A 15,524-nucleotide genomic window follows, 5' to 3' on the forward strand; every position below is an offset into this window, starting at 1 on the left:
AACATATGAAAATATAATAGTTCCATCAAGAACTCTCCAGAATTCTCTGATCTCCTGGTATCTTCTTCATCAAGAGTTTATTTGAAACTCATACTAACAGGGATCAATGAAACATTTCATAAACATGGGCTTTAGGAAACCTGCTGGCCTATTTCTACAAAGAATGCAATCAATACTTATTTTCATACATTATTAACTATACACAAAACAATAATGTACACAGGGCAACAGGAATAACAGTTGGCATGGTGCTTCTTACACCATCAGAGGGACGTGAAGGAAAGTGGTACCAGTATGACGGAAGACAAATGAATAGCCTCTTAGGTCACCTTAAAGTGGGACTAAAGTATGTATTCCTTTCTTTACCACTGTGTAATGCTATTTATACAACAACATGACAAAAAAATGGCTCTAGGCATTCTGCTCTACTTTAGAATCCTTCCATCTCACACTGAAATGAAAAAAAAAAGATACAAACCAGAAATTGCTTCTTTGGTTAATATTTCTGCAGTTCCACAGGAATGGTTTTAATAGCACGCGTGTTCTGGATTTTACTCGTCAATTAAGAACCCATCGGAATGCAGGGCTAAGTACTAAAATAATAGATATTGGTTTATATTTCAAATTTAAAGGCCTTTTGTCAAATAGTGTTTTAAGGTGGAAGACAGAGGAAAGGAAACTGGGAATTAAGGGAAGACAGCAGGAACTACATAGGTTCCTCCTTAATAAAGGATCAGGTCTGTGCTTAAAATTTCATCACATAACAGTAGAAAGAGCACAGGCTTTGAAGATGCAGGAATAAGATGTGAGACTTAACTCTTCTACTTATTGGCAGTGTGGTGCTGAGAAACTTAATCATCCTCTCTGATCTCAGGTTTCCCTTTCAGAAATCAGAATATTATACCTACCTTTTACCATACTGTTAAGTGTTAACTGCTCAGTCAAGTTTGACTGTTTGCGACCCCATGGACTGTTAACCTGCCAGGCTCCTCTGTCCATGGAATTCTCCAGGCAAGGATACTGAAGTGGATTGCCATTCCCTGGAGGGGATCTTCCTGACCCAGGGATGGAATCTGGGTCTCCCACATTACAAGCAGATTCTTTACGGTCTGAGCCACCAGGGAAGCTCACCTTTTAGCATAGGTGGGGATCAAAAGGAAATAATGGCCTTGAGGGCACTCAGCAGGGGCTCCCCTAAGGAATTCCTCTCCCCACAGATACATCCTCTTTAAAGAGACAGCAGATCTGGAGACAACACAGCTCCAGGACTAAGGGCAGAGCCCCAGAGGCAACTGTGGCTTGACCAGAAATAGGCCATTTGATCAAATGATTAAAAGTCTGTCATATGCTAATGCTTGGACGGGGCGGACCATGGGCCAATTTAGTGGGAGTAAATTGCAATTGATTTTCGAAGAAATTGCTTGTTCTCTTGCCTTTCCTCAGCTGTGTCACACTCTCTCATACACAGCTGTCTTTGTCACAGCCAGAACCGACTGAAACACGTGTCAAGTAAGATCTTTTAGAGGCAAAATGTTTAATAATACAGACATCCACACTCACACATGCTATAAATACACACATATACACATGAACAGGCAGATATATAAATATATCTCTATCTGTGCGTGTGTATATACATGTTTATATAGATGTTTCTAGAGGGCTCAAATTCAGTAACAATTCTGCACCATGACTGTACCCTTCTGTGTGTTTTACAAATCCCTCTGTGGTTGGAAAGCTACCCTGAGTCATTTTTATTTTTACAACAACCCACTATTTGAAGAAAGATCAGAAAAGAGCACACCCCTAAAATCTCCTCTCCCTGCACTCCCCAGCTCTATCGGTGCAAATCCCTGGATATGAAAAGAAAATGGTTAAAAGATCACAGAAGATAAAAAATCATAAGAATAAAGGTTAACAATGGCTGCTTTCACCCCTAATTTCTGATATGGTGATAGACCCTCTTAGAACATTAATTAGAATGGGAAGAGAGATGAAAGAAATGCCCAGGGGACATAATAAATTAGCCCCTTATGCAAATTACCCATTCGTTCTCATCACTGACCCAGCTAGTTGAGTCTCTAAATTACGGGAAGTGGTTAGTTTCTTTAACAAAAAAAAAAATCCAGACAAAAGATTAATTTTTTTTTTAAATGTGAAGGCTGGGCAGGCTTAAAGCAGCAAATAACTTCTTAGTTTTCATTGCAGACAATTCTGAAGGGGGTCAGAAGATAAGAAAATGAACATTCTGGCCACTGGGTTCTGTTGCCAAACAGAGACCTATTAATTAACCCTTGTTCTGAAATAATTCCGAAACAATGGACAGCCAACCCTTTAACTGAAGTCAAAGGCTGTGCTTCTCGCTCTAACTGTGAGAACAAAGTCTGGCAAGCTAAAAGGCTGCATGGCTGAGGAGCAGGTGAAGGACAATTTAAAGGAGGTGAGGAAATGCCAGGAGATGGAGAATTTCAAATATCAATTTAAAAACAAACACATACCTAATTTTACTTGTCATCACTGTCCTGGACAATTTATGTTTCACCGTCCTGGAAATTTATGGAACTCTCAGTTTTCTTATCAGTAAAATAAAAGGATTGGACTAGAATGACCTCCAAAAGTCCTATGGCATCTACCATCGGGGATTATATTTATCCCTTTGTTTTCGCACTGTACTTTCAATAATTTGATTTGTTAAAATATAACCTTATGACATGCATTTTGTCTTCACTCCTGGCTTCCTTTTCTCTTTCCTACTCTCGTTTTCCCCTCTTCTTTATTTTCTCCACTTTCTTATTTTATCTTCTTGCATGTATTCAAATGAGACGCTTTAAATACACTCTGGTGCAAAGTAAGGTACATATTGAATAAATCATGCTTTATAAATGTTATTAATATGAAAATGTATATGGCGAGATGATGATTTTCTCTGGCAGGAAGAAAAGGCTGGATAGGAAAACAGTAAGTCACAGAATAACACAAGATTCCATAGTCAGGCCCTTAGAGAAAGAAGGAAGACATTACAGGTCATCTTCAGCTGCTGCCCTCATTTTACAAAAGGAGAAGGTGTCTCTTTGGAAAGGCAAAAACTTGCCCAAGGTCACCGGCTAGCTGCTGGAGGCAGAACAGACTCTTGATTCCTGGACCAGTGCTCTTTGGATAAAACAATCCTGATGACTTCTCTTGACGATTCTCCACTGTATCCCAGAGAATAGCAACAACAACAACAAAAAAGGACATCCTTTGGAAAAAATAAGCTTCGACAGCAGAAAAATTAAGAGGTGGCAGAAAGAAATACTTCAGAAGACTAAGGGGAAGGAATGAGGACAGACATATTGGATATAAATAATTTTGTACCTTGTAACAATCTTCAGTTCATGCAATTACCTGTCACTCACTGATGTTTTATCTCCCCTCTTTGGGTAACGGGACCTACAGTAATTCTATGCAAAATATCTGACTGTCTCTACTTCCACAGCCTGCACTGGAACATTCTGGCCGTTGCCAGAAGTATTGAGATACTGGAAAGACTTGAGCCTTACTCATGAAACTTCTCAAGGTTGACAGTTCATCTAAATAATAAAGCTTGCCTTTAGGAAGTGGTCAGTGATGTGAGAAGACCCAGATTCCTCAGGTCATGAGGCAGGTAATAAGAAAGCACGTGTAGACTATGACTTCATTTTTGTAAAAAGGAAAAATATATATGTACACACACAGTTATATATATTCATACATATAGGGGGAAAGCTGCAAAGGCTCATATCAGATGTTTACAGTGGTTATCTTTGGGAGCTGAGACTATGAATGGTTTAAATTGGCTTTCCTTTCCTACCTGTTTGTAATTTCTTACTGTCGTACAATAAACATGGGTCGCTGAGAGGCCGGAGAGTGAGAGAATAAAAGCCAAAAGTAGTGGTCTGTGAAAGTGAAATGGAAGTGTACTTAGCAGGGCCTGTGGAGACGGAAGCCTTTCCCAGGTTTAAGGCATGCCCTTCTCAGGCAGCAGTAATTCTTCCCGCTATGAGGGGCGTTGCAGAGAAGATTTATGGGGAGAGGTTAGAAGAATGGGAATCAGTCAAGCTGAGAAGGGTAGGCTGATCACAAGAATCCTTAAGTACAGGAAGAGCTCCAAGCCGGGGTGACAGCCAGCTGCAGCAAGAGCAAAGAAAGGATCCGGCCCCAGAGGAACAGGGGGATCAGAGCAGGCAAAAGGAAGACCCTCCCCAACGGGGATTTAAAACTCAAATTGGGTTATTAAAAGTTAGGGCTTTCCCCCAGGGCCCTTTAGATATTGGACAGATTTCTTCTTTCTTGTCCAAGCCAGTTGATGAGCAGCCTTTCTGAAAGCTTGGGGTTGCTATGCTTTTCAAGACATACAATCATGGTTCCAGGATCAGGGAATCACGTGTGCGTGTTCAGTCACTCAGTCGCATCCTACTCTGTGTGAGCCCATGGACAGAAGCCCACCAGGCTCCTCTGTCCATGGGATATCCAGGCAAGAATGCTGGAGTGGGCTGCCATTCCTCCCCAAGGGGATCTGGCCAATCCAGGGATCGAACTTACATCTCCGGTATCTCCTGCATTGGCAGGCAGATTCTTTACCACTCAGCTACCTGGGAAGCCCTGACCAGGGAACATGGTGTGTCGAGAACGAGCCCCACTTTTGGAGTCAGGAGTGAGCTGACAGCTAACACAGCCTTGGCACAGCATTAAAAATGACTGAGATTTTATTGAGGACCAATCATATTTCAGGCAGGACGCAAGGCTTTTTACATATAGCCTTTTTAATTTCCAAGAACCTGTAAAGGAGGTAGTATCACCATTTCATCTTATATCCAAGGATTCTGAGGCACAGGGAGATCACATGACCTGCCCAGAACAAGCGGCAGAGCTGGAGGTCCGCTCAGGTGAGTGCACTCCGGAGCACGTGTCCCTTCTCCAGCATCAGCACGCACAAAGATGAAAGAGGCACTAAGCTGCCCAGAGGACTGGTGGGACGACACCTGGTCAACCTAGTTTGTTCAGACACGGGCGACTGGGGTGAGATGGGAGGCTGATTAATAGAAGAATCTAACAAGGGAGACAAACCAGATCACTCCTGGAAGTCACCAAGGTGCTAAGGTAACATCTGGCGATGGGTGGCCAGGTTGAACAAGGAGAAACTAGACACAGGCGTGGGGCCAGTAAGAAGGCCAATGCAACGCTCAAGTGAAAGATAAGCTAGGTAGACTAAGGGAATGGAGGGAAAGGCAATTCAAAAAAGAGCAGGTAATTTCAGGAGGACTTAGTGATGGGTCCAGCTGAAGGAGTTGAGGAGGGGAGGGGAGGTGGTGGAGATGATTCCAAAGCTTACAAGTTAGGCAGACAATGCCTTTATGTAAGACAAGAGACTCAGGGAGAGGAGGATGTAAGGAGAAAAGGGGAGAGATAATGAGATCCATTTTGGATACACTGAGTTTGAAGTAACTGAGATACATCCTGATGGATTCAGCTAGGATTCAACTGGAAATGCTGGTTTAGAGCTCAGGAGAGGATGGACAAGAGTAGGAGGGAAGGCTCTGAGTCATCAGTGTTCATGGTAGCTGAGGTCCCAGAGATAGATGATGTCTGTTCAGACAGGAGGCAGAACAGAAAGAGGCCAACGCCAACATCCTCTAAGGCAGTACCAGATCCAAGAAAAGGTTCTGGAGGAGACCCTCAAGCAATGTGGCCCAGGCCAAATGGCTTTCCATCTCTGAACTTCAATTTTGTAAAAGCAAAGGACTGGACCAGATCTCTAAGGCTCTTCTCTGATATTCAACCACCTATGGTTGATAAAGGCTTCCCAGGTGGTACTTGTGGGAAAGAACCTGCCTGCCAATACAGGAGGTGTAAGAAACGCCAGTTCAATCCCTGAGTCAGGAAGATCCTCTGGAGAAGGAAATGGCAACCCACTCCAGTATTCCTGCCTGGAGAATCGCATGGACAGAGGAGCCTGGCGGGCTACAGTCCGTGGGGTTGCAAGAGTCGGACAGGACTGAAGTGATTTAGCACATATGGTTGTGCTGATGCCTGCTCAGAGCCGGGGAGGATGCTCAATGCTGAACAAACACCTGGCATCACAAGCAAATCCCCGACTTTCCAGTGAGAAAGACAGACGCACAAATAAGTCCTCTCGATAGGCTGTGATTAACAGCTATCATAAAGGCAAGAGCAAACTGCAGCGTGAGAGAATCCTGAGTGGAAGTGCCTGTCTGGGGGAATTCCAGCACGGCCCTAAGAGATGAAACCTGATCTTGGTCTTAAAGAACTAATAGAAACTTCCCAAACGGAGGCAAAGCCAAGTGTCAAGGCATGGGAAAGCAAGTGCCTGGGAATGGCCTGCACAGTGAGCTTGACTGGAGAGGTGAAGTGGCTTCGAGAGGGAGGGCAGAGCCAAGGAGACCTAGGAAGATGGCCGTATGCTGTGTGTTCAGCCGCTCAGTCGTGTCCAACTCTTTGCAACCCCATGGACTGTAGCCTGCCAGGCTCCTCTGTCCATGGAACTTTCTAAGTAAGAATACTGGAGTGGGTTGCCATTTTCTACTCTTGGGGATCTCCCCAACCCAGGGATCCAATCTGCATCTCTTGCTTCCTCTGCATTACCAAGTGGATTCTTTACCACTGCACCACCTGGAAGGCCGTGAAGGAGTTTAATATATGCCAGAATAGAGAACAAAAGACTTATAGGGGTTCTCAACATAGGGACACACGATTAGAGAGCTGAATCAAAAGGAGAGGACCACCACACACCCCTCGCAGCTAGTACTTACAAGCGTTTCTCTCTTGTCATGATTTGACAAGACAGCAGATGGTCTTATAAGGCTCTTCTTCAACATGTAAACATTTTAAGAAACTTTTCATTTAATAGTTACATAAATATGATGGTGCATTAAAACAGAAAAGTTAAACTTGGCTCATGATTTACAGCGTCATTCAAAAAGGAGCCAGACTCAGGAGAGCTTAGGGGCATCTGATGCTGCGGCAAGCCATTTCCAATTACTTGGGAACCAGCCTCAAGATCCTGAGTTTCCTGTGAAAATCTAAGCCACTCTCTGGGACTTGGTAGGGAAATGGTTGCAAAGCCAGAGAACTAGAACTTTGTCTTTCACCAATGTAGATAAAGGATGTTCAAATACCAGCAGCACTCTTGTCCCACAATCTCTCCAGTTGACACTTGTTTGCAAATACCATTGACTTTGATTACCCCTGAGGAAGGTCTGACATTTCTTGACTCTTCTCTACAAAATCCGACCTCCCAACCAATCCTTTTAAATCTTGGAGCCCTTTCTTAGAAAAAATCTCTTGCTGCCTTTGAGGGGCTTATATCCACACTCTGATCCTCCATCTCCAGGCTTTTCTCAGTACCCACTCCACTTTTCAAACTTCTCACTGCTTTGCGCTCCCCCTCCAGAGTCCAAAAACAGTGCCAACAGGCTCATCGTCCTTTCAAATTACTATTTATTTTTTGCTGCATTTGAACTTTTATGAGGAAGAAAAGACGAGGCAGAATGGAAGTGAAAGAGTAAAGTCATGGCTAAGAGTCACAGATGTGAAATTATCACTTGATAGCTCCAACCTCAGACACTCTGAGCACTCACAAAGCTCTGCCCTCTTGGCTCCCAAGACACTTTCCTGGGTTTGGTCCTCTCTTCCGATGTCCTCTTGCACTGACTCACTTGTTCCTTTGTGTCCTCTAGCTCAGTGTGGTGGGACCCCTAAAAACCACACCAGCATCCAAGCACAGAAAGGGCACTTCCTAGAGCCCTTCAAAGTGCCTTGGAGGCCAATGCTTCCACTTCTGCTACTGCGCTTCCAGGAGAAGAATCCCTCCAACTCCCCACCTCAATTCTCGCCAGACTAGCCTGCTTGATTTCCCTTCTGCAGTTCAGGCTTCAGATGACAGTTTTAACATTATTCTACCTTATTTTTGGTCCCTTCCTTGTTCCCATCACTGATAATATCTCCATATGGCCTTTTAACTAGCGATCAAGTAAACAGTGGCAATGATGGCTGTGGGTTTGATGAGTCCAAGGAAAATGGAAAAGCAAGAACGTCAAACATGTCTTGTTCAGTGAAAGGATTCAGCTCACCCTTAGCGTATGTGGATAAACATTCTCTTCACCTTGGGCAGAGACATCCAAATATGGAAACTCTGATGGCTACCCTATCTGTAAAAGGCAAAGGCCCTGCTGTCCCGGTTTCCTCAGAGACATTCTTTAAACAGAAGAGATGTTCTAGAAACTCAGATTCAAACCATGAAGAGCAGCAGTCATCATCCCGAGCCTCTGTCCCTCTCCATCCTACAAATGCCAAACTGGATCATATGCATTATTCAATGGCTCGAAACCTCTCGAGGCTCCATTTGGCTCTCTTATACCCACTTAAGGAACACAGTCACTGTAGAGGTCAAAGCTCATTACAGCTGGAACCTAAATCCAATGCCCTTGAGATATAAAATGTAGCTCCAGACAAGATCTTCCTGGCCCTGAGTTATGACTTCTGGGTCCTCGGCAGGCTGGGTCTTACAACATATTTGTTATGAAAACATATCTGTTTGAGAGAACGAGCCAAAAAAATGAATCGGTGGGACTTGGTCCAGGCAGAAGCATGTGATACCCATCAAAAAAAAAAAAAAAAATCCAGACAAGCCAGTGGTATCCAAGAATGGCCAGGTCACTTTAAGTGGAGAAAGAATGCAAGGATTGAAAAGAGGGGGATTTTGGAGATGACCTCAATCTACCCTCAGAATCATGGACTGTTAGGATTGGGGATTTTTACTTCAATGGTCTCATTATACCAAAAAAACAGAGACCCAGAGAGAGTAAAATGAGTCTATTACAGCCCTATAGTTCAGAACAGTATTGAAATTAAAACCCAGATGAATCTTCTTCCTTACCTATTTCCTTACTTTCATTTTCTCAGCAGGGGAAAAGGGTTCAATATCCTTTCAGGCATTGGTACAAAGGCTAAGCAGTAATGCTTCCAAGGCACAGGCAGCCAGCAGGAGGCACTGCCCCTCACAGTACCAGCAAGGTCAGCCGGGTTTCTGGTACCCCACCCTAGTTGCTACTGATCTGCTAACACAAGAACTCTGATGGTCATATACTCTTGTCTGCGCATTCCTGATCCACTGTCTGAGCCACTGTCCTGGCAGGGCCAAAGGGACAAAGAACGTAAATAAGGATCTGAGGTATAAGCTATCAACATATTTAGGATCATGTATGAATGCCTCTGACACTAAACTTGTCCTCTTATATTTTATCCCAGAAACAGGCCACACAAACACACACACATACACACACACTTTTTCTCTGAACCAAAAAAATAATAGAGAGGAGTGATTCTCAAGCTTCTTGAGCATATAAAGCACTCAGCCCAGGGAGCTTCCTAAAATGTAAATTCTCATCCCACAGCTCTGGGAAGTAGCCTGAGATTCCATACTTCTAACAAACTTTCAGGTGACATCAGTCCATGCTGATGGTCTGAGGAGCACACTCTGAGCAGTAAGAGACAAATGTTACAAAACCCTGCAAATAAATCTGAGTTTAAGTTCTGATTCCACCAGTTAGGAGCTCTGTGATCTCGGGCTGGTTTCCTAACTTCCCCTTGCCTCAATCATCTCATCTCTAAAATGGAAATAACAACATGTAAGACACACTTGATGATGACTACATAAGCCAGTGATGAAAAGATCTTAAACAGTGCCTGGCACATAACAAGAGCTTAATAAATGCCAGCTGCTGGCTGCTTCTAAGATTCACGTCACGGGAGCAGATATAACTTCTATCTGGCTCACTGCCAAACTACCAATGGTAAGAATGCAGCAGGTGCTCAATGGATGTCTGTGAATGAATGTATGTATAATACACATAATGTCAGTATTTACATACTTTCTTGGTTCTATGACTTTCTGCAGGAAAGCATAAAACATTTAGAACACTAGAACACTCTCACCAGGACCAAACCTCTATCTCATAGAATCACATTCAATGTGAACCACCACATTTAACCACCAAGAAACATACAATTTGTGATGGCCATGTATACTTGAGAAAGTCTGAACTGTAAACAAATAAAGACACCATCAGTCTGGAATCTGTATGTCATTAAGGGAAATTACTGCCTCACTCATTATTTGTGGGGCTATCTGAATGCAGATGTTATGGAAAACTTAATTCTAAAACGAAGTTCACTTCCAAACCAAATGTAGCTTTGCAAAGACAAACCACGGGAAGTGAGACCACTTTTGAAAGGGCAGTAACATATTCTTTCGTATATGCACACACTTGCTCAGGAAAAATTAAAAACAAAACAAAAAATGTTAACAAATAGTAGAGCTTAATCTTTTAAATCAAAGGCAGACAAGTGAGTCTGTTCAAGAGTCTTCAACAATCTAAGATTATCTTCAAGCATCTTGTAAAGTAAAGCAGCATCATTTAAAAGGATCCCATTTCCAGGGCGGCACTGTGTACAGTATGCAGCAAGAAGGGAATACGATTGCCACCTACAGACAGAAGTGGCACTCCCTTTGCAAGAGTCAGCCAATCATATTTTATTGTGGGGCGGGTGGCGGTGGGGGGAATTCAACCAAGTCACTTCCCTCCAACCTCTTTCAAACCACCACACCACATTTACTTCATTTAGAATTACTTTCAAGTCGTACAATCATCTCTAGGCATTCTGCCTCTTCATTATCATCATCCTGTTTCTAATTTCCCAGAAACACTGTGCCATTCAACTATCTCCTTATACACTGCTTGAGAGCCAAAGGGAATGCAAGCCAACGGATTTCAAGCGGGCGAAGACATCAGAGTAGAAGTATAAATCTGCTTACCTGGTATGAATGGGACCACCCGGAATATATCAGACAATCTGCTGTTTACTGGTTCATATGGGGAATCTTCAAGCAGATCATTTCCTAAAAACAACAGAAAGATTGGGCTCAGATTGGAAAACAGGCATATTTCAGGCAGTTTTTGTTACTGACTCTGAATTCTAATTATGTTATGATTGTGTAACAAAAAGATGCTGAAACTTTCAAAGATTTCAAATGCATCTATTTGGCTCTGGTTATTTCTTTTCATTCCCTCTGCCTCTGTTGTCCTTGCTCTCCCCAGAGTGCCATGAAAACATTGGAGAACAACCCAGGCTCATCTTGCCAGAAAACTCTCCCACTCTTTGCAAAGGAAGGAAACCAGAGAGGAAGGAATCAGTGACGTCACAAGCCCAGATTGCCTCCAGGAGCCAATGGAAGAAAGGTGACCCAAAAGAGCCCCCACTGCCCTGATTTTTTTTCTTTTTTTTTTTTTGCTCCCAAAACATGGCATACAGTCAGAAAGCAGGTACTCTGGCTATTAAACAGTCAGCTTCTGAAATAGGTTTTCATTAACAGGTTCTGGAGGAAGTAGCAGCTGAGAGGTCAAATCTGTATATTACAGATTTTCAGTAAGAGTCTCAGTGGAGAATGAAGGCACTGAATGTTTGTGTTAGATTTACAAACATCAGCCACCTCCTGCACACAAGGACCAAAAAACTGCCATTGAAATGGATGACTGTAACAAGTAGACCTGTCCCTCTCGGAGTCATTTCTGTATGAACCAAGGCTGAACCACACTAGCTGGTTCAAGACTCAGACCATCTAAGATGACAATTTCCCCGCCCCCCCACATCTGCCTTTGATCAGGTTTGGAGGTGGGGGGATGGTAAAGATAGAATAGATTCCACTGGACTTTTTGTTCTGAATTCTTTATCTTGTGTCAGAATAGAAGGGGAGAAGAGAGAGAAACTCCAGCCAAGACGCAGTGCAAGCTTTCCGATTATCCTGTGAAGCCAGTGCTCCTCCTTGGAGGGAAGTCGCAGGTTCCTCGAGGCGGCCTTTAATGGATACCTAACTCCGATGTTCGGACCAAGTTTCAGATAGGTCAGCAGGGGTCCCTGGGATGTCCCTCCACCCCATCACGGGTTTGCCAACAACCAGGCCCCGACAGTGCTGCTAGGGAGGCAGCAAACACCAGCTGCCGACGTCCCTGAGGGCCCATGAAAGGTCCTCATTCTGCAGCTGGGGAGAACTGAGTGGAAGATGAGGTCAGCCAGACCCCGGGGCCTAGGGGCCCCCTGCCTTCAGGGGCTGGGGGAGGGGAACGGAGCCGGTCGCGCGTACCCTGCAGGCTCTGATACATGCTCCAGTAGATGCGCAGACAGTTCTTCTCCTTCTTCATGCCCCGCTTGCAGCGGCAGTTGTAAAGGGACTTCTGTTTCAGGGCCTCCATGGCGCTGCGGCACTCGTCCTTGGCCTCGAGGCCCGAGGTCAAGCTGAAGTTGGTCTCCTTGCCCGCCACGCACTGCCGGAGCGTGCGGTACTTGGTGCTGCAGCTCTGCTCCTTCAGGCACTGATCGCTGGCTTTCACGCAGTCCAGGCGGTCCCCGCCGCTCACCTCGGCCGACAGGAGAACGTCTGCGGGCGGAGGGGAGGGCGCGTGAGTGCGGCGGGGCAGGGGCGCGGGGCGCCAGCGGGGAGGGAGGACGCGCGCAGGACCCGGCTTCTGGGGCTACGCCCGCCCCGCTACGCCCCAGAGTCCATCTTCCCGCCCCGGCACCTCCTGCCGCCGGTCTCCCCCTACTCCATCCCGAAGCTTGCGGGTTTCTCGCGATTTGCCCGCGAGCCAGCGCTGCCCACCGCGAGCGCCGGCCCTGCCGCCCCGGGACCCACCGGCCTCAGCCTCCGCTCGACCTCCAGGGCCGCCGGCCCCGGTTCCAGCCATTCGCTCCGCCCGGCCCGACTGAAGCCCAGGGGCTTTCGGAAGGCGAGAGCAGCGGGCTGGGCACTGGGCGCAGTGAGGGCGAGCCCTGGTCCCCGGCCCGCCCGGTGGGGAGCCCTGAGATGCTATTGGGGAGAAAGTTTTTCCTTCCAACTTTGCTCTCCTGGTCGGGTGCTAGTCCACACCCCACCTGCCCGCCGCGCCTCCGCGAGCTCCCGTGGATTCGCAAGGAGCGTCGGGCTCGGGGCTGGAGGGCTCAGACCCTTTCCTTCCACTGCCCACAGGCTAGGTCAATACAAAACGTAGGAAACAAAGTCCAAGGAAGAGATACTGCGGGCAAGTGCCGCGCCGCCCGCGCCCCACTCCCCAGCCGGGGTTGCTGAGGGTTCAGCAACGAAACTTCCCGCTCCCACCCCACCGCACCAGCAACACAACTGGGGGTGGGGGGTGGTTGCTGCCGCTAGGACTCCCGGAAAGACTCCGCAGATAAGAAAGCCAGCGGCGGCCTCGACTTACCCAGAAGCGGCAGTACGAAGTACAGGGTCGCCAGGAACATGGTGCCGGCGCGCAGCTGGTCCCCGCCCCCCCGAAAATCCCGGCCTGCCGCTCGGTCTCGCCAAGGGAGCTCAGCATGCAGTGATCCCCGGACTGCCGCGCTGTTCTGGCCGCCCAAAGTTCAGCTCCATCCAGGGCGAGAGGAAACTCCCCGGTCCGTCCGCCGCCACCGCCGCCGGCGACTCAGCTCCGGGCGGACGGTTGGCGCGAGGGCGGGAGGCGGTTCCGCTTTTAGGGGTTCAGGTCCGACCCAACCTGGAAGGGAGAGTGCGCTTTGAAACCAGAGCGGAGAGCGCTGGAGCCTCCCCCGCCCCTCTGCCCTCCCCGGCTTCAGCCTTGGGGGACTTTTTAGCGCCCGGGTGAGGGCCCACCCCTACCCAGGTCGGGGAGCGGGGAGGGGGCCCCCGGGGGTGCATGTGCGTGTATTCCCGGGAGCCGCCCACACGCGCAGGGTAAAGGCTGGAGAGGTCAGACGCGGGCTCCCAAAGTCCAAGGGGGTGTCTACTGGGTCCAATCCAAGAGGTTGAACGCAAGCAAATAAATAAATAACGTTACTTTCCGAGAGCGAGCCGGCCGCTGCCTGGAGTCGAAGCACTCGGCGGCGGCAGCTTTCTCGCCAGCCCTGGCGCGGAAAGAGCCCCTTCTCCCGGGAAGTTCACCGCCCCCTCCCCGCGCCAGCTCTCTGGCTCAGCCGGCCCTCTCCACCCAAACCACCAATCGCTGCCCCCCATTGCCGTATCCCCTCCTCCTCGGGCTCGCCTCCATTCAGAGGCAGTCGCGAGAGGGGGAACCGATGTCCCGGTTGGGGCTGAAACCCGGCTCGCGCGCCCCTACCCGCCGCGCTGTCCTCGGTTTCCTAGCGTCCGCGCCGCGTAGACACTAGCCCAGCGCCCCGGAGTCGCGCGCATCATCGCCGTCACCCTGGCCGAGCGCACAGGGCCCGCAGCTCTGGAGCGCCAGGGCAGGTGCAGCCCCGCGCCGCGCAAGACGCTGCGCCCCAAAGTTCAGGGACGCCCACAAGACGGGTAGAGAGAAATGAGGGCGAGGCGACGGGTTCCTAAAACCGACAGAATGGGAGAAATCTATCCAAATGCTACCAACCTGGACTTAACCAGCTGCGGCGAGATGCCAGTTTATTTATTTATTTACTGGGTTGGTGGGGGGCGGGTGTTGTACTCTCCCCCTCTTTCCCTTTCCAATCTCACTTCTCTGCACTAGGAAGAAAGATGCGGTAATCCTCGAGAGCGCAGAGGACCAAGTTGGGCCAGGGTGTTTTCCGAGCAGAGCCCTGGCTCGGGAGGTCCCTTAGGGATGGTTGTGGTCACCGGGAGCTGCGCGGCGAACAGCGGGTTCCTTGGCCAGATTTCTTTGCCGGAGGACCCTCCGCCTGTTTCTGCTCCTGCCACCCCGCAGCACACCGCCAGCCCCTCAGATACTCGCCCGCAAGGACGCCGTAGACGCACACACTCACGGGCCGTGGGACCCGGGGCCGGCTCCCGCAAGCGCGCACAGGACACACAGCGCTACGCAGCCGGCCGCGAGCGCCGCTAGTCTCTCTCTCAGTTCTCTCTCTTTCACACACACACACACACACACACACACACACACACACACGCACAATGCACAAGGCCTCTTTCTTCCTTCTCTCTTAGCACAACCAAACCAGACCCTTCTCAACGCAAAGTTTCTCCCCACGTCACCCACGGCTATGACTCAAGATTTGTCCCGTTACAACACACACTCAGACCCTGGCCCTCGGGGCTGCGATCGCGGGATGTGCCCAGCCAGTCATCCACGCCAACACGCTCACACTCACACTCGCACATGCACACGCAGTCTCTGCCTCTCTTCTCGAGCCTGAACAAGGAGACAAAAGCGCACCCCCTGGCCCACTGCATTTCAACCGAGTCAGACCTAGCTTTGGGAAATTTATAAGCTGACCTCCATCTTGGCTGTTTTAAGCGTAAAATTTAAAATAATAATAAATTTAAAGGTTCATACACGCAGCCCTTGACCCCAACCCCTGGGACCACTCATTCTCGGCCAGGCTGCTGACCCCCCACCCCCACCCACCCCGCCCTGAAAACACGCTCCCTTCTTCACACGCCGGGGGGCGCATGGGGCACCAACGTCTACACTGGGTCCAGAGAGGGGTCTGGGCAACAGCTCGCGGTGGCAAGCTCATCCAGCCGC

General features: G+C 48.2%; 1 protein-coding gene across 2 annotated transcripts in view; it reads right to left on the reverse strand.

Moving 5' to 3' along the window:
• GFRA1 (GDNF family receptor alpha 1) overlaps positions 1-13,332 on the reverse strand; it is a 226,939-nt gene extending 213,607 nt beyond the window's left edge. For both annotated transcript variants that reach the window (XM_068961528.1, XM_068961529.1), the window contains exons 1-3: positions 13,293-13,332; positions 12,179-12,472; positions 10,853-10,936 (exon numbers count right to left, since the gene is read on the reverse strand). In XM_068961528.1, coding sequence (XP_068817629.1) covers positions 10,853-10,936; positions 12,179-12,472; positions 13,293-13,332 — 418 coding nt within the window. The remainder of the gene's footprint in view (positions 1-10,852; positions 10,937-12,178; positions 12,473-13,292) is intronic.
• Positions 13,333-15,524: the final 2,192 nt, after the last annotated feature.

Source organism: Capricornis sumatraensis, chromosome 23, assembly GCF_032405125.1.
Source record: "Capricornis sumatraensis isolate serow.1 chromosome 23, serow.2, whole genome shotgun sequence".
Lineage (NCBI taxonomy): Eukaryota > Metazoa > Chordata > Mammalia > Artiodactyla > Bovidae > Capricornis > Capricornis sumatraensis.